Source organism: Syzygium oleosum, unplaced genomic scaffold, assembly GCF_021117445.2.
Source record: "Syzygium oleosum isolate NSW1041296 unplaced genomic scaffold, Sole_v2.1 Sole_v2.08, whole genome shotgun sequence".
Classification (NCBI taxonomy): Eukaryota; Viridiplantae; Streptophyta; class Magnoliopsida; order Myrtales; family Myrtaceae; genus Syzygium; species Syzygium oleosum.
Genome location: NW_026607492.1, coordinates 3,498,274 through 3,520,576, shown reverse-complemented (window position 1 = coordinate 3,520,576; position 22,303 = coordinate 3,498,274). Strand labels below are relative to the sequence as shown.

The following is a 22,303-nucleotide window of genomic DNA, read 5'->3' as shown; positions in this document are numbered from 1 at the left end:
CATCGAGAGGCGCGGATGCGCTCGTACAAGATGTCGGGAGCGACGTTAATTGACGTGCTTCTTCTTTGCTTGTCCGATCTCATTTGGCCCCTGACATTTTTGGTGATCTGTCGATTCAGCTTTTCTCGTATCAGACACGCAGTTCAGTTCAATTGCTATATATATAGAAGATTGTCGGCAGGCGGTGACGTGTCGCTAAGGGAAGGCCCCGAGGAACGGGGACGGCTCCACGACGTCGGATTCGATGCGCCCCCTAGCCGACGCATCGTGGCCGCACGTTGGGCACGCTGCGCTTGCTCCTGCCTCTCGCACCGTCTTCTCTCGCTCCGCATCTCGTCACGTGCGTGCGTGCGTCCACCGATCTCGATCTCCTCTCTCTCTCTCTCTCTCTCTCTCCCACACCGCCGTCTTGCTCGAGCTGGCTGACGAGGTAACGCCGCCGCCGCGCTCCCATCTCCGTTCTCCCTGCAAATTTCTTCACCTCCCCCGGGGGTTTTCAATTGGTTCTTCTTCAATTCCTGGTTTTTTTTTCAATATATATGTTGGTTTCTTGACGACGGTCTCTGTCGGTTGAATGTTAGGTTGTCGTCTTTCGCTGCCTTTTTGTTTGTTATTTTCTTGTGTTCGTTGAGATACGAAAATTTCTTAGCTGACGGGGACTGAGATTTGTAGTCGGTAGAGTTACGCTCCTCGGTGCCGAGGAGATTGGAGATATAGAGACGTATTTTGGTGCCTCGCGCCGTCGGTTCGTGCATTTTCAAGAGTGTGCCGTCGAAGCTGTCTTCTGGAGATCTGGGGTCTTCTGGGTAGATCGCTTGCTGTGTTGGGTAGTCCTATTTCTTAGCACCCATTATGAATTTGCTTGTCGAGTGAGCTCGTTCCTTTTCTCTTTTGTTTGTTTGCTTTTGGTTTTTCGGGTTAGAGGCTAGGTCTTTTGGTTTGGTTCTCCTTTACAGGAATTGGGAAACCTGGAGTTTTATCGGGCTTGATCGGTATCTCCTTGAACTCGGGTTGCAGAGTTTTCTCTATGCTTGTACTGGGGGCTAGGTTTCTGTCGGGCGTTGGTTGATTGTGTTTGCTGATTGGGCTTAGTGTGCTATAGATTTGGGGAAAAATATGAGTGCTCGACGATAGGTTCCTCACTTTTTGTGCTCTGTGTTGCATATGGTTATCTTGGGCGCGGTAATTGATAAGTCGAATCGTTTGAGAAGTTCAAGTGATTCGCTAAATCAAGAGATTTTAATTGTTCATCATGTATAGAACCTCCATGCTATGCACTCTTGATCACGTGATGTTGTTTTGTTTTATTGTGTTTGTGTCTGCCTTTATCTTTAGATTACTTGTCTTTTTTATACGCACATAATTCCTTGCATGAATGTCCTGGAGAAAATGAGATAGTTATGAATCGCACGACAGCTTGTTTGTTATTTGTCTATATGTGCTTGCCGGTTATTTTCCCACTTTTACAGTCTTACGTCGCCTGTTACACATCCTTGTGCTTATTTGGTCTTTGTTTGGCTTGAGCAGTTTCTTTCTAAATGGTTTCTTTTGTTTGGCTTGAGCAGTTTCTTTCTAAATGGTTTCTTACTTCTTAGTGGCTTACTTGGGCAAAATGGTACATCCTATTTTCATGTACTTCATACATTTTTATTTATCATATGAGAGAACATGTCGATTATGTAGGCAGTATATATAGGTTATTGTTTCACCAATGCTCGCCAAGCATGTATTTCATCTTTCTTCATCTATTATTTTCAGGCGAGGTGGTCATAGCTAGTTGCTCTGGCGAGCACGATCAACCCAGGCAGGGCTAATTTTCCGTGATGCCTACCTAGTGCATCAGTTTCTTTAACTTCTTCTGATAGTGTCGCTTGTGAAGCCTTTTGGCCTCACAACTTCTGTAGAATGTGGAACTTTGGACCCAACTTTATTGCTGGAAATGTTGGTTCGAAAAGCGAGCATCGAAAATCGACTCAAGCTGCATCAGAATGCTCAGACGATGAGGTCTCTTCCATTACTAGCAGAGAGGAAGGTCTGGAGTGCCCTATATGCTGGGAATCCTTTAATATAGTTGAAAATGTCCCTTATGTCTTGTGGTGCGGTCATACCCTTTGCAAAAATTGTATTTTAGGATTGCAATGGGCCGTTGTGAAGTTTCCTACTCTACCAATTCAGCTTCCGCTCTTCATCTCCTGTCCATGGTGCAATCTCTTGTCCTTCCGTCTAGTTTATAAGGGCAACCTTAAGTTCCCCCGAAAGAACTATTTCTTGCTCTGGATGGTCGAGAGCATGAATGGTGACCGAGGGAAATTGTGCTCCTCCTTGTGTGAAGATCATCAGCCACAGTGGTCATCAAACAGTAATCCATCTTTGGGAAGTCGAGTGAGCAGGGGCAACTTGAGGAGGGTGCAACATGTCCACCGTACTGAGTCAGCTGGATCAAGTCATGATCAAAATCGCGTGAATGTCTCTCTTAATATGGAAACAATTCATTCTTCCTTGCGGAAATCTCTGGTTTTCTTTGTTCATCTGACGGCAAAGTTCCCTCTAGTTGTCATATTCCTCCTCATTGTGCTATATGCAATACCGGCCAGTGCAGCCATCTTGGCTTTGTACATGCTCATCACGGTTCTTTTCGCTCTCCCTTCCTTTCTCATCTTGTATTTTGCATATCCTAGCTTGGACTGGCTTGTGAGAGAGATCATCACTTAAGAGGGCAGTTGCTTTTGCCTATTTCAGTGTGAATATTAGCTTCCATCTGTGAAAAATACGCTCATACATCTATAAATTTGTCGAAATCTCACCTTCCATGGCATTCTCGGCTGCTCATTTTCCGTAAGTCCATGATCTCATTATCTCCCTTATCATCAACTCGGCTCCTGGGTCAGGTGATTAAATTTTGTCATGTCTTTTCTGCAACTCATCAGCAGTGTGATTTGACGACCACGTTTTTGTGCTGGTTCTTCATCCTCAGAGCTACTTGTAATAAATCTGTGTTAGGACTATCTTATCCAGAGAATGATGGGCAACTGTACCTGTATTGGAACTCCCCAGCAGTTTGCTACCAGAGGTTGCTATGTCTTCTTAATGTGGCGGGGCTCTTATAGAATATGGTAGGAACTCTGTTTAGTGGGGTTTAGTTGATTTGAAAATCTGCGAGTTTGTATGGAGATCAATGTTAAAAGTGAAATATTTGTTCGATTATACTGGCGAATATGGTTTGTGGCATTGTAAAGGAACATTTCATCTCTGCAATTTCTTTTTAACCAGTGGATTGTCATGAAGTCAAGTCAGGTCTTTCTTTCTGTTTCCAGTGATGATGAGAGATTTCCAACTGTTCATTGTTTTGACTTTGAGATTGATTGCTGCTGATGTAAAGATGATCATTTCCAGAAAAACAAAACGGCATCCAGACAGTGAATGTGAATTATGCCGAACAAATGTTGAATTGGGTAGTGATTGGAAGCTTTATGCAGGAGGGTCCCGGATATGCATTTTCAAGTTTGTGTAGAAACTGTACTGAGCTTGAAAGTCTCCGGCAGCATTCAGAATGTGCCTTTTGAGCGAATAATATTCTCAAGTAAGGAAGATGAAAAGCCATTTAAAGTGACATCCGTGCTGCACCGATCCGGCAGCTTTTACTATAAGTGAACTTTCAGCGTGAGTGTGAGAGGGGCACGTAAAAACTAACTGAAGTCATCCAAGTCGATTTTGAATTTGCCTATTGATGTGGTGAACGATGTTGACTCCTCCAACTAAAGTTCATGGTCGTGGCACGTCTTGAGTCCGAACAAGTGAAAAGACCAGTAAGACCTTCTCTGGGTCAGCAAATCTAAAGCCGTTGCCAGAATATCGGATTCGACAGTAAGTGTCAATGCAAGACACGGTTACGACTCAATCTTTCGAACTTGATCTGGGTTACTTTCCATTGCCTTGGGTCTGTTAGATGGAACCTATGCAACAATGCAACTTGGCCAGTAGAACAAGAAGATGGTGTTGTCCATTTTGTGGAAATGTTCCTCGGTTGCATTAATTCTGGATAGTTCTGTTTGCTTCTAAATTCCTTGTGTTCTCTCTTTTTATTTTATTTTAACGTCCACAATAAACCCTTGGAAGATCCAGGTTAGGATCGGACAAAGCAATTCAGATCCTCCACGTGTCAAAAGCAGAGCCTGGAAATTTCGTACACCAATCGGGACCTGCAATAGGATGCACCCCACAATAAAATCTCTTCCTCTGCCCGCTCATTTTTTGGCGCAAACAAAACTAAAGCCCAACGAACGCTACTATTGCATGAAAATATGGTGGCGACCATGGCTGTTTCTTGTCCAAAATTCACTCCTTTTCAGAATTCAAGCTGTCTCAAGGAACAAAGCTCGAGCTTTCTCGGTGGGTCGTTGAAGGGTGTCTCCTTGCAGCTAAAGCCGAGAAAAGACGGCAAGAATGTCCCCGGTTTGGTGGTTGCTTCGGCCAGTGCTGCAGCTGAGGCTGCCTCGACTGGCGGCGGCGGCGGTGGGAGGTTTTATCTGAACATCACAGGGTTTCCTTTCCCTCTTGGCCCTTTCCTCAACAGGCGCACCATTAGGACCGAGGTTGGCTTTTCTGTGATCCTCCATTTAATTTGGGATATTTATTAGCTTGCTACTCATACTAGCCCCCAATGTTTTCCTACTAGTGAATTGTGGAAATTAGATGATATAAAGCCCCTGAGCAGATTGCACAGTCATTGGGATATTAGTTCTTCAGTTGTTCAATCATTTTTTCCCTTCCACACTGTCCTTGGAATTAGTTGAAAAATAAAAAGCGGTTAAAAAAAACTGTCCTTGGAGTTAGTTGAAATAAAGAGTCCAAGTGGGCAAAATAGTTCTGGTCGGGGAATTCGAAGAAACAAACAGAGGAATGCACAGTGAAGCAAATTATTTGGCATTAGTTTGTCTTCCATTACGGATCGTAGTGTTGAATTATGTATGTTCACAAGGCCAATAATGAAAAGCAAGGGAACAACAGCCTGTGGAAATTCATTCACTTTATAACTAATGAAACAGCACAACCTCCATGAGATTCATACTGATAGGTGCTGTTTGCCCCATCGCAAAATCCTCCATGATTGCCGTAGTTGCTGGAAATTGCTATCCTTCTCTCTGGATGTTAAAGAAGTAGAAACAGCACCGCACAGTTGATGAAGATTTTTTAATCGCTGTGGAATGCAACATTGGCTAGTTTGATGGGATTGTTGCTGTTTTCTTGCTGATTCTCATTTACTAATAATCACTTGTGCCCAGGCGGTGAAAGGATGCATATGGCTATTTGAACAAGAGCAAGCATTGGGCTTTAGCAGTGTCTCTACGAATATCCGGATGACAGTTATTAAGCTCAAATCTGGAGGATTATGGGTCCATGCACCCATTGCTCCGACAAAGGAGTGTATTGAGGTTAAATTTCGATCCCTACTTATTCATTTACTTTGTTTGTGAAACCATATGTTCAGACTCCTCCCATTTCTGTCTCTCTCTATGGAGACCTCAGACTTTTAAAAGTGGTCTGTTTCGTAAGAGGGGAAAAAAACCTGGATGAGATGTATTTTTTCCTAAGGGCATGATAACGAATGCCACTCTTCCTCTCCCTTCAATCCTGATATTGTTGTTTCTGACTGAAAATGAGTGTTATTGATAAGAAACGTGTCTCCATTGATCAATCTTACATAGCATGATGACTGTTAACTAGTGACTTCGGGCAGCAATCAAGCCAAATACATATTGTAAGTTTATGTAAAGCAATTGAAAGAAAGGAAAGTTCAGAAATTTTACACATGTCAAGTTCTTAAAACATGCGAAAACCCTTTTACATGTCCAAAGAACATTTAATGTAGCATCTAAGAACACTGAGGACATTAAGAACAGAACTCTTCAAAGATCTCTTCCTTCAATACTGCATGGTGACATCTCCTTTCTGTATTAATTCTCTGAGGAATTTTGAATTATTCTTATGCTTTTGGAATTATGGAAAAATGCAGATTGGCCCAAGAAAAATGAACTCTGGATTGTGTAAAGAAAACCGCCTCCATCTATCATCTTTAAGTTCACTGAAGTTTAACTTTTTGCAGGGGATCTAGTTGCTGCACCCCCATTCACAAGCTGTTCTAACCTTGATTTCTTGCCTCTATGGCATTCGTGGTTATTTATGATATAAATGCAACTTCTGACAGCATATTTCCTTTTCTGTTGCCAGCTTGTGAAGGAATTAGGGGCGCCGGTTGAGTGTATTGTCCTGCCTACATTCGCATACGAGCATAAAATTTTTGTTGGCCCGTTTTCAAGGAAATTCCCAAAGGCCAGAGTATGGGTAGCACCAAGGCAGTGGAGTTGGCCACTCAATTTGCCCCTAGAGTTTTTTGGAATATTTCGTGCTAAAACATTGAAAGACGAGGATTTATCAACCCCGTGGGCCGACGAGATTGAGCAGAAGGTCTTGAGCTCACCAGAAGTTGGTAATATTCATCACAAATGATATTCCTACCATCACTTTGAAGGGTTCCGGCAGGAACTAATTTTCTTTTTTGTACTGATTACAGGAATTGGGCCGTATGTTGAGGTAGCTTTTTACCACAAGCGCACGAGAACTTTACTTGTAACTGATGCTGTAATATTCGTCCCTAGAAAGCCACCGGATTGTATTAGCAAAGACTCCTTGTTAGCATCTGCAAAGAACGGATTGGCAGTGAAGATCCTGAGTAAGGGGAAGGAAGTGCCGGAGGAGCCTGTTGTCGACAATAACATGAACCGTCAGAAAGGTTAGATCATTCTCTGTCTCAATTTATTCGCCTTCATGAAATATCAAGAGATTTTGTAGGTGCAGATTGAGGTTGTTTTACTAGAACCACAAAGAAAATGAGGCAATGCCAAAAAAATCTGCAGGGTGGGAAAGAATGGTCCTCCAAATTTTGTTTCTTGGCCCATCCAATCTTTTGGAACCGAATGCCAGCTTTTCTCAGATGTCACAGAAGCTGATTGTTTCTCCCATTGTGAAGACACTAGTCTTCAGCAAGGTCCCTGAAAAGGTAAAAATAACCATTGACTATGTAACTTTCCTCTTTGTTAGAATTTGTGCTTTCTCCTTACTGTATGCCAAAGTAAAGTGTACTGATTATGCCGTAGCCGGTCTAGTATAGGACCTATGGATATGTTTGGATAAAGCCTATTGAAAAGTGTAGAAACCGTTTCACAGAACCTTGTGGTGTGATTATGTTAATTAATTAATTTATTTTTCTTAAATTTCAGGTTAGAGATTGGATTGACAGTATTGCACGGGACTGGAGATTCAAGAGAATAATTCCTGCTCATTTTGCTGCGCCAATAAATGCCAGCAGATCCGATTTCTTTGCAGCATTTGCATTTCTAGATGATCTGTTGGGCGAGCGATACGTGACTCGACCATCACTGTCTCTTCTGTTCACATTACTCTTGGGCAAGGCCGCTAGTTACTTCCCTCCGGATGACATGAAGACCCTGTCATCCCTCGACCAGTTTTTGGTCTCTGTCGGAGTTGTGAAGAAGACCGTCTCAGGGAGGAAACGGCCATTACAAACATAACCTTATATGTGAACTGCTATCGTCAGCAAATGAAGATTTGTTAAAACCCTGGATAATTTGGAGTTGATAGGATAATTTTCATGCCATCTACTCAGAAAATGAAAGAGGAAATGTACTTAGCAGGAACTTCTTGTTTAGCATTCTTATATGATACAAGATCAATGCTATAGTTCGAAAGTTGCTGCTTTTATTCGGCTCTGTGCATATACTCGAAAGTCAGCCTTCTGTCTGAATTTGGACTCGGAAAACGGATAAACACAAAAATATGAGCAGTTCTTCTAACAGGCGTGAGATTATCTTATTCCGGATAAAATACAATTCTGCGCATGCCGGTATTTTGCATACTGTCGACGCATTGGAAAGTTATTGCTTAAAATTTATTCGGCTCTGTGCATATACTCGAAAGTCGGCCTTCTGTCTGAATTTTGACTCGGAAAACGGATAAACAAAAAAATATGAGCAGTTCTTCTAAAAAGTGTGAGATTATCTTATTCCGGATAAGATGCTATTCTGCGCATGCCAGTCTTTTGCATACTGACGACACATTCTCTTCGCGAACATTTTCCCTAAGGCTAAGTAATGACTGTTTTTGATATATTTCCCGATAAAGATTACCTTTGGATTACGATTTTTGAGTCCAACTTCATGTTTGGGTTAACAAATCCAGAGAATTAAATGCTGTCCAAGAAGAGAAAATAGATAAACAAGGCAATCTGGCACGGAATCCTTCAACAAATGCACTTGCCCATTACGCACGCCAAAAAGCCCGCCTCCACTTATTAAAGCCACAAAAGACTTGCCCGCACGATCTATCGATGGCCAAGAACTCGTATTCCTCTCTCTCTCATACATGAAATCTATACACAAAAGGTGGAACTCAGACAATATCCTTTGTGCTTCATATCAACTTTGCTTCGTCGTTAAGAAGTCTTTGCACACGCAAGTTTAAAGGTACGTTTGCTATCACTTTCTTGAATCGAAGATGGGCCTATAATAAGTGGTAGAGGTTGAACTGGATTCTTAAGTGGTAGCGGTGGTGAGCTGGTTTAACCCGCCAAAACCAGGATCAGCCGGGGTCAGTGCCCAGTTGACGGCTGGTCCGGTTGGGATTTCACAACGCCGATTGTCCTCGTAGTAATTGGGAGCACTACGTATGCAGTAACTTCTCATTGCTATGTTCCTCTATTCTTGATGAAGCTTGGCTGTATCAGCTGATGTTTTGTAGGTTATTCAGCTATTGATGGGTTTTGAGGGCGTGAGCTTTGATTTGTTATGTGAAGGTACTCACTGATTCTTTCAGAGCATCCCTTAAGTTACCCTTCTCTTGGGTGTAAATCAATGTCCATTGATAATTCATATGAAATGGAGGTTGTTCTGATCAGTAGATAGATACACCATGCGTAGAAAGCGGCACGGTAATTGGGTTTCACAGAAGCTGTAGCATATCGTCCCAATAAGAATACCCTGTTTCACGAGAGTCGTAGTCAACTGATTTGCCTTGCCGTGTTCCGATTGACATTCGGTATAGTGTGCCTTAGGACAGTTTTTTATTCTGTTCGACCTTGATAGAGGATCTAAAACCAATACGCTATTATAGATTGGTATGTATTTCTTCCTTTCACATTTCTTATACTCTTGCATAAAGTGAAACTCCTTTTGCAGTTTGACGAATAGAATGAGGCAATTAAATCATCTCTAAATGTAAACAGCGCGACGAACACACGAGATTGCATCTCAAAACAGACTTAAAACAAGGCAATTTTAAGATCGGGAATTTTAAGTTTTTGACACGTCTTTCTTCTGTTGTACTGTAAAACAAACCGTATCTCCAACTGCAATGTCAAATTATGGAATGACTCTGTTGCCTTTCCTCGTATAACGTTTACTAAAATTGCATATCCTGCAGTTATTCTTCAATCGATTCTTGTATTATCATCTTCTCTCAACTGATGTCTGCTTCTGGAGCTCGTGATTATAGTCTTAGCTCCAATGTTTCGCTTCAACGATGTCTTGGGAGTTTGTTCAATAACTTAAGCCTCCACTATTTGCAGAGAGTTTTTAACTTTTCTCTATTATTAAAGAAATCTTGTTTTGCAGGGTTCATATACATTTCATATTGTATATTTTCTCCTCATTAAATGGCTGAGGAGGACATAAAGTCCCCCGCGACCTCGGGAACAATCAAGACAGATGAAGGAAATTCTGCAGGAAAACCGAGGTCTTCGAAAAGTGGAAGAACCCCACACCATCTCAGGGCTCCAGGGCGATCATGCCATGAGTACTGCAAATATGGAGGGACACAGATATTCAAAACAAAGCCAAGAAATCCGATGCGGGGGAAGACGACCAGGAAGCTGCCCGACGAACTGCTTTTGGCAGAGGATGCAGTTGAGCCAGGTTCAGCGCGAAAACCGACAATTAACCTCGAGGTTCCATCAGATTTGGAAAGCCAAACTTCTGATACAGCTAATGTGGGCAAACAAGAAGGACCGGCCCCTGACCATGCTGGGGTTAAGTTCATGGCAAAAGGGAAGAAGAAATCAGAGGTTGAGTTGAAATCTTCACGCAGCTCAAAAACCCAATTCTCCGATCTGTGTAAAAAAGTGAAACCGGGCATGGCATCAACTGGAAAAAAACAATTTTCTCCGGGAGCCTCAGCGATGTTCTCATCAGAAACATACTCAAGGTCAATGAAGACGAAAATGGAACCCTTAGGAGCCAAGCCAGTGTCATTGGCTGACTCATCGGGAGAATCAAGCCACAGAAAAAAGAATAGCATCACGACAAGCAGGGACACTAGGACCTCCAAAGTAGCAGCAATGAATCTGTCAGTATCCTCGACTACTTCTAATTCCCTAGAATTTTCTTCTCGATCTCCAAGCATGAGACCAAGAAAGGCCATAGCCAGTAAAGTTATGTTCCCTCTGAAGAATCAGAAAAAAAATCAAAATAGCAGCAAGAATGCTGAAGTCGTACAAATCACCAAAGAAGTGGCGGTCCAGGAGAAGACCCTTCATGTCATTAACAAGGAGACTGAGCACATACCTTCAGAATTTACTTCTACAACTACCACTTTTGCTGTGGATGACCAAAATGGAAGCGCTGTTAACATGTCTCCAGATCAATCCTTGTTACTGCCCCAGCATCTATCCCTCCCAAAATGTCCAACTCCAAAATCACATGAAGAAGAATTCCATGAGTCTTCTGATTATACAGACGATAAAGGAGAAGGCTGCTCTGATTTTGGTCATGGTGAATCTGAGAGTTCAGTACGAGCAGGGACTTCTCAGAGGCCAACACAAGATAGGACAAATTCCGCGAAAAATGAAACATGTAAAGCTGTGAATCTTAGCTTGAGGAATGGCAAAGTGGTGGTTGGCACTCAAGCTGGAAGCAGTAGTCCAAGGAAGCTAAAGATTAGACGAGGAAGAGCTTTTGGAGAGAACCAAAATCCGAAGGCTGATGCCAGAAGGAGAACCTTCAAGAGAAGAGAGGAAACTGAGGGTGGCAAGCATAGCAGCACACCGAGTTCCATAAAAATCACCTTGAAACATCAAGATGTCCGAAAGGAGAAAGAAGGCCGGAGACTGTTCAACAATATGATTGAAGAAACAGCTAGTCAACTGGTTAAGACCCGGAAGAGTAAGGTGAAGGCTTTGGTTGGCGCTTTTGAAACAGTGATCTCCCTTCAAGAACCAAAAGACTTGGTGAAGTAGGCAATTGAAAGGTATGTGCAGAGATCATTGCAGAGTTTGGCAACGAAGTAAGTCCAATAACAGAGAATGAAAGACATGAGATTTACTTAGATCAACAATGATGCTGCAAATCATACAACAGAGTGCTTGGGTTGGGTTTAAGTCTTTTTTGTGTTCTTTACTGTGATATTTCCGTGTAATGGAAATGCAGTTAGTTTAACAGCCGGTACCATAAATGGTAACCTTGAGGTGTAAATTCATTTAGTTGCATTCATTTGGCTTTGCTCTGGATCTTTGAAGTACTGGCTTTAGTTGCACACCATTTCTTCATCTTTAGTGCTCTGCATCTTCTTCTTCCTCCAATGTGCAGATTTATGTTTCCATGCTCTGAGCCTCAGAGTGAGCTTTTGATCTGAAGTTGGTTTTCTACCTTTCCTTTTCTTGTTTAATTCATCCTCATAAGGAGATGATGCTGTTACTCAATATAATTTTCCTTTTGGGTTACTTACAACAATGTAATTCACCCTATGCACACTTACACTTAAAAATAGAAATCCAATTACAATTAACGTGTATAGTCCTCCAAGTTACAACCGGGTGAAAGTTAGGTCTGCTTGAAGTTGATCTGATGATCTGCCTACATTAGCTTTGCCGTTAAATCAAGTACTGGTGCCACTGAGCTTGAACTCAATCGTTTAAAAGGTCATATAGATTGGAAATCAGCACCTGTTTAAATACTTGTATTCCAATGACTTATGTCTTGCAAACCACCTCCAGGATGGAAACCAGTATAATAAAAGTATTCTTATATCAAATAGCTTCGAGCTATATAACGACTAAATTGAACCCGAGTGGCTAATGACCAAGCTTTGATTACTCACATGTGCAAGTATCACACTCTCTCACCAGAATAATCAAGGGCATACTGACTGTAAACATGTAAGGATTGGACGAATTATCTAGATAATCACAAAACATATCATCAGATAAAGCATGCTCTTATCTATGACAAAGGAAGCTTGAAGTTTCAGCCAAAAATATGTGCGCCATGAATATCACAGATTCTGCTCCAAGTCTGCTTTTTCTGCATCAAAGTCCAACCCTGCAATCCTCATTCGCCCGATGTTAACTGCAGTACAAATAAAGGATAAGTGATTTACCTTAAGCCGAGAACAATAACCTGCAATTCAGGAACATTCCAAGTTTGATATAAGGAGCTATTACCATTGATAACCAGACTGCAGCAAAAAGCTTGATGGAAGAAAACAAGAAGTTTAAAAGTCACAAGAAACATTTCTGTTGTTCATGATATTAAGCTAATATTATAGTAGTTGGCGATCATGATCAATCAGAGCATGGTTAACCCTTAGCGATATGACGGAAGACGCAAAATCGAAGATCATTGATCTAGGATACACGTAAAGAGGGGGGATGTCTCATTTGAAGATGCCACTGCTTAAGAAGAAGTTCAAAAATCTAAGACGCCATTACAACTTATAATGGACAGTCCACTCTTGCGCCCAAACAAAAGTAGATTGAAGTTAGAGCGCGTCTCTCTTATTTTATAGGGATAAAGATAACCAGCATTCAGCTCCAAGCGATAATCCACAGTATTAGTAATTTAATACCAGAGTAAGTTCTTGTGGTATGTCTTCTCCAGAATGAGACGAGTCATGCAGCTGGGAAACTAAACGATACAGAACTAATATTTCCTTCACTGTACTGGTGTCGACAAGGATAACAATGAACCACTTAAATAGCTGCAAAAGTACGTAAGCAAGAACGGTTACCAACAGCATCGAGTCCTTTTAATTTTGGCATAAACTTCTTGATATGGTCCTCGGCTGCTTCCTCAGCTTTCAGGGTCTCACACTCAAAAGAGACCACAATCTTGCTCTTTTGATGTTTTTGCTCCAGTAGCCCTGCCACGTCCTCTTCCCAACTGCTCAACAAGCCGTGGGGAGGTTATCGACAAGCTTGAATTCACAAATAACATCAATAGCAACAACATCCGAACCATATGAGAAGCAAAAAACTGCACTAGAAAAGGCTCCAGTCAAACCAACAAGTTCCGTCCCAAGAAACCGTCTCGTGTTATAAATTCAGCGGAGGTAGTGAACGCTTCTCTTAAACTATAAATCAGAGAAGCACCATCCCAGAGCAAGAACCGATAGGAAAGCCAGTACGCGGAGGTTACTATTGAAATGGAACAAAAGTGCCTCTCTGAAGCACCCAAGAAGTCCAGACAAATTTCTTGAGGGACGCTCACCCGTGAGCATGATCTATGCTATGAAACCGAGCAGCATCATGGCCTTTGCACTCCACCACAACAGTCCCTTCTTGTTTGGTCTGTCAACATAAAATTAGTGCTGAGGCAAGTCTATCCGGAAAAAGGGTCGAAACCACAATGTCTCTGGGACAACGTGAGCACGAAAAGCAGAACAAATTTTCCCCTACTTTGAAGTCCGTGATGGAGAGTTTGATCAGGCGGTAGTCCTCTCCCCTGCTGCATTCCCTTTCGCACGCCAACTCTGCCCATGAAAAAAAGCTTGGCCACAGCAACTCTCAACACGTAATGCGATAACACAAAAGAGAAACAAGAACACCAGACACAGAGAGAGGTGGGTACCAACCAGTGCCGTGGAGGCCATAGCAGATGGAATGGGGGAGGTGGATGAAGTGGCCCGAGATGGAGCCGCACGGAAGGAGGGCTATTGAGGCCACCCCCTCTTTCACCTCCCCTTGTTTCCATTCTCCTCCTCCTCCTCCTCCATTTTCGCCAGCTGCGACGACAACAAGATCAGGACAAGTTCTTGATCGACCCAGTAACAAGAAGAGGACGAGAAAAAATTTCGGATTCTCAACAAAGAGACGAGCAACGATTCACACTGTCACCGACCCATTTGAACTCCTTCGATGGATGATCAGAAAGACAGCTCCTTTTTCTTTTTCTTTTCTTCTCACTGCGGTCCTCTGATACTGTAACGCCGACTATGACGACGGAACGTCAGCCATCATCAGTGGAGCCATCTGCTTAAACGCTCACGCGCCAAGAGAGAGAAGGGAACTCCACTTCTGCTAAGCACCCTCTTAGACACTTTAAATTTAGGAAAAATCACACAAATGATTTCTAGAATTTGACCATTTCGCAACGTGATCCGTGAATTTTTAATTAATTTAATATGATATCTGGACTTTAGCTTAATGTGTAATATCATCCCTAAATTTTTAATCTGTTAAATATGATATATGAACTTTTGGTACATATTCATTTTAGTTCATAGACTTAATGAAAATATTCAATATTGTTCTTCTGAACTTAAATTAATGGAAGGACAACATTGAATAATTTCATATAGCTCAAGAACTAAATTGAATATGTATCAAAAGTTCATGGATTACATTGTATATTGAGGTAAAGTTTAAAGATCACAATGAACAAATTAAAAATTCATGAACCACATTGCACATTATGCCAAAGTTCAGAAACCATTTACGTCGTTATCCCTTAAATTTAACCAAATGACCAATTTTCTCAAAATGACTAATAAGTAGCTTTTAGGCATTCTTGAAATTGATTGACTATGTATGGAAGATACATGGGTGGTTCTACGATGAAGTTGAAGTGAATGAAGCGAGCAGAAATTTGTCAATTCACAATCAACCTTTTCAATACCTATATTAATGCTTCGACCAATAAAAAAATACTTATATTAATGCAATGTCCAACAAGTGAGGTTTCACTTTTTTTAGCAATTACGTGGCATTAGATTTCATCACTTTTGTAGTTTTGTTAAATCTATATAGTGTAGTTTTGATGCTAGGCTACGATGCAAACGGGGGGTAGTTCTTATAAAGTCCATAGCCACAGTGAAATGTGAAGATGCCATCCCAAATTCTCTCTACCTGTTTATCAATCATTCACCAGATAGGTTCCGAATAGGTTTCAACATCCCTCATTATTCTCATGCATCCTCTTCATATTGTTCTTTACAATGCATCGGCCCTCACTAAGCACTTGGTGCATGCCCCAAGTTCCTGGTGGAAAAACTAGTTCCCAAGCATAAAGGCGAGGCAACGATAGATATGGAATACACAGTATTTCGTCGGACACGCGACTGCGAAAGAAACCAGGACGTGGCTCCCCAATCAAACCGGTCTGAAACCCGAATCTTTAAAGAGTGAATATCATGTGCCTTCTCTATGTGTACTCTTGAATTATTATCTCGCATTATACACCCCGACATGTGGAGCATGTATTGGTTACAAAAGGTTCACTGGCATTGCGCCTGGTCCTTCCCGCAGAAAAGAAAAAGGAAAGGTGTGAAACCTATATATGTTGCTGTATAAGAACTGATCCGGAACCTTAAACAGGGGGGAGATAGATTACTTCAAAACAGTCAGACAGGAGGCGAGAAGGCTTCTCGGTCTCCTGTAGCGGCCATATCCAAGTCTCCGTCCTGTTTCCTAAACACCAACTTTTGCTGAGGAAGTTGACCATTGGCAAATGCTGTAACTTCTGTGTCTATTACGACGGTGTCTTCGTCCTTGAAGTCCCCCCTCAAGATGCCCTTGGCAAGTTCGTTTTCGACGTGCTGCTGAATCACCCGCTTGACCGGCCTCGCGCCGTAGTTTGGATCATAGCCAAGATTCCCAAGCAGCTGGATAGCTCCATCCGTCACTACTAGTTTTATTTTTCGATCTGCGATTCTCTTCTGTACACGCTCCAACTGTCAACAAAACATGAATAAGCATGAGAATAAGTTATGATTACAATACCATCTGAAGCCAACACGCTGCATCGAGAATGGTATAGGACATTGCATATATGTACTCTCTGAGTTCTTCAGATGTTCATTATTAAATTTGCTGTAAACAATACATCTTGATACTATTTTTAAAGTTCTTTAAGGATGAGAAGCCCCAGAATTTATCAGTAACTCCATCACATCTTATCACGCAAGTCAGAAGACCTTTTCTCTACAGACTAGATATTAGGAAATTGAAAATGAGAGCCAAGACAGCTGAGGACAAAAGCATGGTCCTAGCAAACAACCTAAGCATGTTGTCAGATTTCTAAAGCGAGACAATAGGGACAAACAGCATAACCTTGTAGTGAACCATAGGAACTTGTTTTTTTCTTGAAGAAAATAAAATGGAGAATGCTACAGATATAAACCACGAACTACATACCTGTAATCTCACAATGCTATTAATCTGCTCACGTTCCAGAGGCTGGAAAACAATATATTCATCGACCCGGTTCATAAACTCCGGGCGAAAGATAGACCTTGCAGCATCCATTACCCTCTGTTTGATGGTCTCATAAGCAGTTTCCTTGGGTAAAGTATCATCATCAGTATTTAGAATGTACTGTGAACCCACATTGGAAGTCATAATTATGACCGTGTTAGTGAAGCTCACAGTCCGACCCTGTGAATCAGTCACCCTCCCATCATCTAATATCTGAAGAAATACGTTAAACACATCAGAGTGAGCTTTCTCTATCTCATCGAAAAGAATGACAGCATAAGGCCTCCTGCGAACCGTTTCTGTCAATTGACCTCCTTCCTCATACCCTACATAACCTGGTGGAGCACCTATTAATCTTGAAACTGCATGCTTCTCCATATACTCACTCATATCAATTCGTACCAGCGCTTCCTCAGTGTTGAACAAATAAGCAGCAAGGGCCTTTGCCAACTCTGTTTTCCCAACACCTGTAGGACCCATGAACATAAAACTAGCGATAGGTCGGTGAGGATCTGACAATCCTGCTCGAGACCGCTGGATCGCTTCTGCGACTGATCTCACTGCAGGATCTTGACCCACAACACGCTTATGCAATTCTTCTTCAAGATGTAATAACTTCTCCTTCTCTGACTGCTGCAGCTTGGAGACCGGGATGCCAGTCCATTTACTAACAATTTCAGCAATATCACTTCCTGTTACTTCTTCTCTAAGCATAGATTTTCCAGATCGCATGTACTCATCTAGCTCTTTTTCTGCACCTTCAAGTTGGTGCTGCAATGAAATTAGGCTCCCATACTTCAATTCAGCAGCACGATTAAGGTCATACTCCCGCTCAGCTTGCTGGATTTCGAGATTTACTCTGTCAATCTGCATAAAAATAAGAAGACAATTCAATTTCCTAGCACGTAAGTTGCAATATCTAACAATATCACATCTTAACGAATAAGATTAGTTTCAATGACAATTTCCCATCTGATGGAAATCCAAACTCAGCATTGAGGATGCAAACTTTGAAATGTAAAAACATTAGAAGAAGATTTATCAATATCAATCCCCTTAGTGACTCACGGAACCCTCCGAAGAAAATTATTTTCATCAAATCGACAAATTAAGAGGGAAAAAATGCCATACCTCCTCTTTGATGGACTGTATTCGCGTCATGACAGACTTTTCATGCTCCCATTGCTCAGTAAGCTGAGCTTGTCTTTCCTTCAATAGAGATAACTCTGCCTCAAGGCGGCTGAACCTATCTTTTGAAGCCCTGTCTGTATCATTTGCTAGTGACAGCTTCTCCATCTCCAGTTTCAAGACTGATCGATTGATCTCATCAAGAGCAGTTGGTTTTGAAGTAATTTCCATCTTAAGCTTAGCAGCCGCTTCATCCACTAGATCAATAGCTGAAATTGCGAGGACATTATGTTTTCAATCTTCCTTCAGAATTCCTTCAAATGACTACGATTCAAAGCCAGCCAATAATAACCTCACATAACACTACTTCAACCAAACAAATATTTTACTAAAATAGAACTTTTAATAGATTCTCTCTTTTAGAGCTCAGCCAGACCGTCCTCTACAATGCTTTCGTTCCTCAATGACACTCGTTTTCTGTAAGAATCACCTATTCCAAATTTGTAAAAAACCCAAAAGAGAGAGAGAGAGAGAGAGAGAGAGAGAGAGAGAGAGAGAGAGAGAGAGAGAGAGAGAGAGAGAGAGAAGAAGGGGCCAATACAGCCAGTTAGAACTATATGTTGCCGATTATGCGGAAGACATCAGTATGTTGTGTTTTTCATTTGGAGAATGAGCTTTGAGTGTTAAAATGAGCAATCTATATGAAATATGGATGCAGCCAGAAAGATAAGATAAAGGAAGCAGGGGTCAGTGCAGCCAGCTAGAAGAACTATATGTTGCCCACTTCCCAGCAGGACATATCTGATGGTTCTTCATGGAATAGTACCATCACCTATAAATCTACATGTTACTTATTCTCAGAGCTCCAATTTAGAATAATGCTCCAATCAGAATTTGTAAGATCCTATCAGTTGAGAAAATGCACTTTCTACTGTGAAGGGAACTATAGTCCTGGCAGCCTTCTGATGAACCAGACATGTAATCAGCATGAAGCAGATTAATAGTGAAAAGAAATATATTCATACTTCATTAGATGGTTCGAAATGTACCTTTGTCAGGTAAAAATCGTCCACTTATATATCGGTCAGAAAGAATTGCTGCTTCTACCAGTGCACTGTCAGAGATTCGGACTCCATGATGCAGCTCATATCTTTCACGCAATCCCCGAAGTATTGATATTGTGTCCTCGACTGAAGGTTGATCCACATAGACTTGTTGGAAACGGCGCTCCAAAGCTGGATCCTTCTCGATATATTTGCGGTACTCATCAAGTGTTGTTGCACCAATACAGCGCAATTCCCCTCGTCCAAGCATTGGCTTCAATAAGTTGCCAGCATCCATTGCACCATTTGTAGCACCTGCAACAAAGTTATATAACAATCTTCATAACCTAAATTACGTCAAACAAAAGAGCTTTCTAAGAAAAGAAGAGAACATCTCCCAAAATCCTAAAATGAGCTGGCCATTAGCCGCTGATAGAAATTGAACTAGAAATTTCAAAGAATTCTCTAGGAAATCGGGACTGCTGCTTCAAATTAGAACCACAAGCAGTATCAGTGCAGTGGCATATATTTTAAAACAGGAATTTCAGACATCTGCCTGGCAAGTACACTACCTGCGCCAACTACTGTATGAATCTCATCTATAAAGAGGATGATCTGCCCTTCAGATTCAGTTACTTCCTTCAGTACAGCTTTCAGCCTATCTTCAAATTCCCCTCGATATTTTGCTCCAGCTATCAGGGCACCCATGTCAAGGGATATAAGCTGTAAAATTCAAGTTAAGGTCAATGATCATTGTAGCAACAAGTAGGAATACACACAGCCCATTCGATATCCCAAGAATTCTACGACCAATGTGCATAAACACAAGGAGATCATACATCCATCAGGAATTTTGTCAAAAAAATATCAAGTAGAATACGCACCTTACGATCCATCAAAGCCTGTGGTACATCACCTTGCACAATTCTCTGGGCAAGTCTGTCAAAAGTTTCACGTCAAATTCCAACAATCGTTCAACAAATCATGCCTCCCCAAGGTACAGCACCATTGCAATTCAATGGTGACTGCAAATACTCATGCTTTGTAAAACTTATATTGCAGTTTCTTCGTTGACAGGTACTAACTTAGACAATTATAAGAGCAGAAACTTGGCAACGCAGTAGAGAATCAACGAGTTAGTTCTGTCAAATAATGAAACCAATTACCTAGCTAAATCCTACTGTAGATCAAAAGTCCCAGCTCAGTGCTACTTCACAAACATCCCGCATCTCTATAAGTACTTACCCCTCTGATATTGCAGTCTTCCCAACGCCAGGCTCACCAATTAGCACAGGATTATTCTTTGTTCTCCTAGAAAGAATTTGAATGCACCTACGTATTTCATCATCTCTTCCTATGACAGGATCAAGCTTTCCAGCTCTTGCCATAGCTGTCAAATCCTTCCCATATTTTTCGAGAGCTTCATACTTTCCCTCTGGATCTGCAATAAATAACTCACAGCATGAGATACACACCGAAGACACAAGATGAAATATATACAGAAATTCCAAAGATGGCTGCATGAGACGAGGTTTTAGAAGTTCCCAAGTTTGTTTACAATTAAACTGAAAGCACACACTCTTCTGCTTGTCCCAAATAAAAAGTACACACATGCCACAAGAACAGAGTAGGCAGTTTCAACTTCCTCTTTACAAGACATGATATATGTGACGTAAAGGGCCCCAGAATAATAATGATGATGAATATCGAGATAAAAAAAAAAAAAACATGCTGACTTTCTCCACTACCTCCACACACAATGAAGAAGGGAAATCAACACATAAATTGGGTTTCAGAGTCACCTTGATCAATTACAGATTGTCGTCCTCTTATTGCTTCTACCGCAGATTTCAACTTCTGTTCAGTTATTTGAAAATCCCTGAATAGTTGTTTTCCAAATCGGGGATCCTTTGCAAAACCAAGAACCAAGTGCTCAACAGAGACAAACGAATCCCCAAACTCTTTCTTAAATTCCCTAGCCCGATTGATCAAGGCTTCTAAATCACGTCCTAACATTGAACCAGCTGACTCGCCAAGAACCTGCAGCAGTTTAAACAGAAATGGCTATTAATTAAATACATATCAAACAAGCCAAATAGTCGTTATCTGTTTCCATTAATAGCTGAGAATATCAAGTTATGTTAAATCCTCTACTATTCAATTAAGAACTCGCTCTCAAGAGGCAACACCTATGCTGAAAATGTTTAACTGGTTAATAAAACTGAATAGCAGCATCTTACTATAATCACCCGTTGAGCGGAAAAAGAGGTGCTCATAAAGACATTGCCATTCAATAAAGATACCTTTGGTTGCCGTTGGATAAACTTATCAGTAGCCTCCAGAAGACGGGTATTGTCAACTGCAGCCTTGGAGAAGATCCGCCGGGCAAGCCCATTCTTTTGCTCCAACAGAGCCTTCATCAAGTGCTCAGTCTCCACTATCTGATGTTTATTCTCTTTCGCAATATCTGGTGAGGAAACAATCCCTTGCCAGGCCATCTCTGTAAATTCTTGCTGTGTGATCTGTCATTTGATACAACTACAAAATGAATAATTTATCGGGTTCAAGTGCACAAAACTGATCACACATATTTCAAACACCACCCAAGAAGCTACATATACACAATCATCCATTAAGTAGCATAACAGACCAAAGACAGGTCAGAAGGTAAGAGAGAGAAATTTCTAATTTCTATTCTAAAATCTCCGACGAAGTAAACCCAGAGAAACTAACTATTGGCACAAGAGAGGTGATGACAGAAACATGTAAAGAAATGAAGAGGAACCCAAGTAAAAAAAGCAGCTAACTGAAAATGCATATCTGAGTTTCAAGTCAATACTGAATCAACAGAATCGCACCGGGACATTCAGGAATAGCGGGCTCATGGCCACTACACGACAGAGCGAAAAATGGAATGCGGCAAGGTAAAATCCCAACGCACTCGAACATAAAATATACTACTAGCTTCAACCCGAACAAGCGTAAACAAATCCCCGAACAGAGCAACAAACGAACACACAGGCGCACACACGAAGCGCCAGAAATCCAAGGGAGGAATCGGCAATCACCCGTCCGCCGGAAGCTTCGCACCGCACGACGAGCGACCTGGACGGCGGCGAGCCCCGCCGACCGCCGACCCTCCCGGCGCCGCCGGTCTCCCTCTTCAGCCGAATCCTCCCGACCGGTCTCGAGCTGCAGGGGAAGCCGAGAGAGGAGCGCGGGCTCGCGAGCGCGGCGCCCCGATTGGAGGAGCTGCTGGGCGGCGGCGGCCGAGGAGGGCGGAGGCTGATCCCGGAGAAGGAGGTGGTCGACGCCATTGCGGCAGGAGAGGAGAGGAGAGGAGAGGAGACAGGGGAGTAGAACCGAAGCACAGAGGACAGAGAGAGACACAGAGAGAGAGGATTGCTTGAGGAAGGAGAAAAGTGGCAGTGGGGAGAGACTTTATGTTATGAAATTCATGGGCGAGCTCTTCTCGGGAACTGTGGAGGGGGGGAAGAGATGCTTCGTGAAAGGTCTGGAGCTTTTTTCATTCCTTTTCCGCTGGAAGATTGCAGAGCCTTCCTTCCTTCCATCCATCCATCCCCTGTTTGTTTGG

At 42.0% G+C, this 22,303-nt stretch overlaps 5 protein-coding genes across 12 annotated transcripts; 3 read left to right on the top strand and 2 right to left on the bottom strand.

Moving 5' to 3' along the window:
* Nucleotides 1-301: 301 nt before the first annotated feature.
* Nucleotides 302-3,289, top strand: LOC115684363 (uncharacterized). Of its 2 annotated transcripts, XM_056313743.1 has the most exons (3): nucleotides 336-430; nucleotides 582-827; nucleotides 1,759-3,289. In XM_056313743.1, exon 3 carries the CDS (start codon nucleotides 1,906-1,908, stop codon nucleotides 2,710-2,712), a length of 807 nt encoding a protein of 268 aa, XP_056169718.1. In that variant the 5' UTR covers nucleotides 336-430; nucleotides 582-827; nucleotides 1,759-1,905; the 3' UTR covers nucleotides 2,713-3,289. The 2 variants fall into 2 exon arrangements, with proteins under 2 accessions (XP_030464959.2, XP_056169718.1); XM_030609099.2 differs by lacking the exon at nucleotides 582-827 and having other exon boundaries at nucleotides 302-430.
* Nucleotides 3,290-4,194: 905 nt separating this feature from the next.
* On the top strand, nucleotides 4,195-7,779 carry LOC115684317 (uncharacterized). The gene is given in 7 exon segments (XM_030609057.2): nucleotides 4,195-4,243; nucleotides 4,246-4,592; nucleotides 5,283-5,432; nucleotides 6,229-6,487; nucleotides 6,572-6,790; nucleotides 6,915-7,057; nucleotides 7,278-7,779. Coding segments are annotated over 7 exon segments (1,464 nt in total). The 5' UTR covers nucleotides 4,195-4,209; the 3' UTR covers nucleotides 7,590-7,779.
* Nucleotides 7,780-8,345: 566 nt separating this feature from the next.
* LOC115684294 (uncharacterized) lies at nucleotides 8,346-11,620 on the top strand. Of its 3 annotated transcripts, none has more exons than XM_056314131.1 (2): nucleotides 8,346-8,540; nucleotides 9,687-11,620. In XM_056314131.1, exon 2 carries the CDS (start codon nucleotides 9,728-9,730, stop codon nucleotides 11,303-11,305), a length of 1,578 nt encoding a protein of 525 aa, XP_056170106.1. In that variant the 5' UTR covers nucleotides 8,346-8,540; nucleotides 9,687-9,727; the 3' UTR covers nucleotides 11,306-11,620. The 3 variants fall into 3 exon arrangements, with proteins under 3 accessions (XP_056170106.1, XP_056170105.1, XP_056170107.1); XM_056314130.1 differs by lacking the exon at nucleotides 8,346-8,540 and adding an exon at nucleotides 8,598-8,740; XM_056314132.1 differs by lacking the exon at nucleotides 8,346-8,540 and adding an exon at nucleotides 9,395-9,605.
* A 455-nt stretch (nucleotides 11,621-12,075) lies between these two features.
* LOC115684398 (uncharacterized) lies at nucleotides 12,076-14,365 on the bottom strand. Of its 4 annotated transcripts, none has more exons than XM_056314133.1 (6): nucleotides 14,184-14,365; nucleotides 13,918-14,067; nucleotides 13,742-13,815; nucleotides 13,554-13,633; nucleotides 13,075-13,226; nucleotides 12,076-12,464 (listed from the first exon to the last, which is right to left on the bottom strand). In XM_056314133.1, the coding sequence occupies exons 1-6, from the start codon at nucleotides 14,185-14,187 to the stop codon at nucleotides 12,340-12,342; spliced, it is 585 nt and encodes a 194-aa protein (XP_056170108.1). In that variant the 5' UTR covers nucleotides 14,188-14,365; the 3' UTR covers nucleotides 12,076-12,339. The 4 variants fall into 4 exon arrangements, with proteins under 4 accessions (XP_056170108.1, XP_056170110.1, XP_030464993.2 ...); XM_056314135.1 differs by having other exon boundaries at nucleotides 12,076-12,413; nucleotides 13,079-13,226; nucleotides 14,184-14,363; XM_030609133.2 differs by having other exon boundaries at nucleotides 12,076-12,413; nucleotides 14,184-14,362.
* Nucleotides 14,366-15,492: 1,127 nt separating this feature from the next.
* On the bottom strand, nucleotides 15,493-22,277 carry LOC115684258 (chaperone protein ClpB3, chloroplastic). 2 transcript variants are annotated; one of them, XM_056313770.1, is made up of 10 exons: nucleotides 21,777-22,277; nucleotides 20,949-21,230; nucleotides 20,511-20,748; nucleotides 19,954-20,149; nucleotides 19,593-19,647; nucleotides 19,281-19,431; nucleotides 18,715-19,023; nucleotides 17,669-17,934; nucleotides 16,478-17,404; nucleotides 15,493-16,014 (listed from the first exon to the last, which is right to left on the bottom strand). In XM_056313770.1, exons 1-10 carry the CDS (start codon nucleotides 22,023-22,025, stop codon nucleotides 15,685-15,687), a joined length of 3,003 nt encoding a protein of 1,000 aa, XP_056169745.1. In that variant the 5' UTR covers nucleotides 22,026-22,277; the 3' UTR covers nucleotides 15,493-15,684. The 2 variants fall into 2 exon arrangements, with proteins under 2 accessions (XP_056169745.1, XP_030464860.2); XM_030609000.2 differs by having other exon boundaries at nucleotides 21,012-21,230; nucleotides 21,777-22,275.
* Nucleotides 22,278-22,303: the final 26 nt, after the last annotated feature.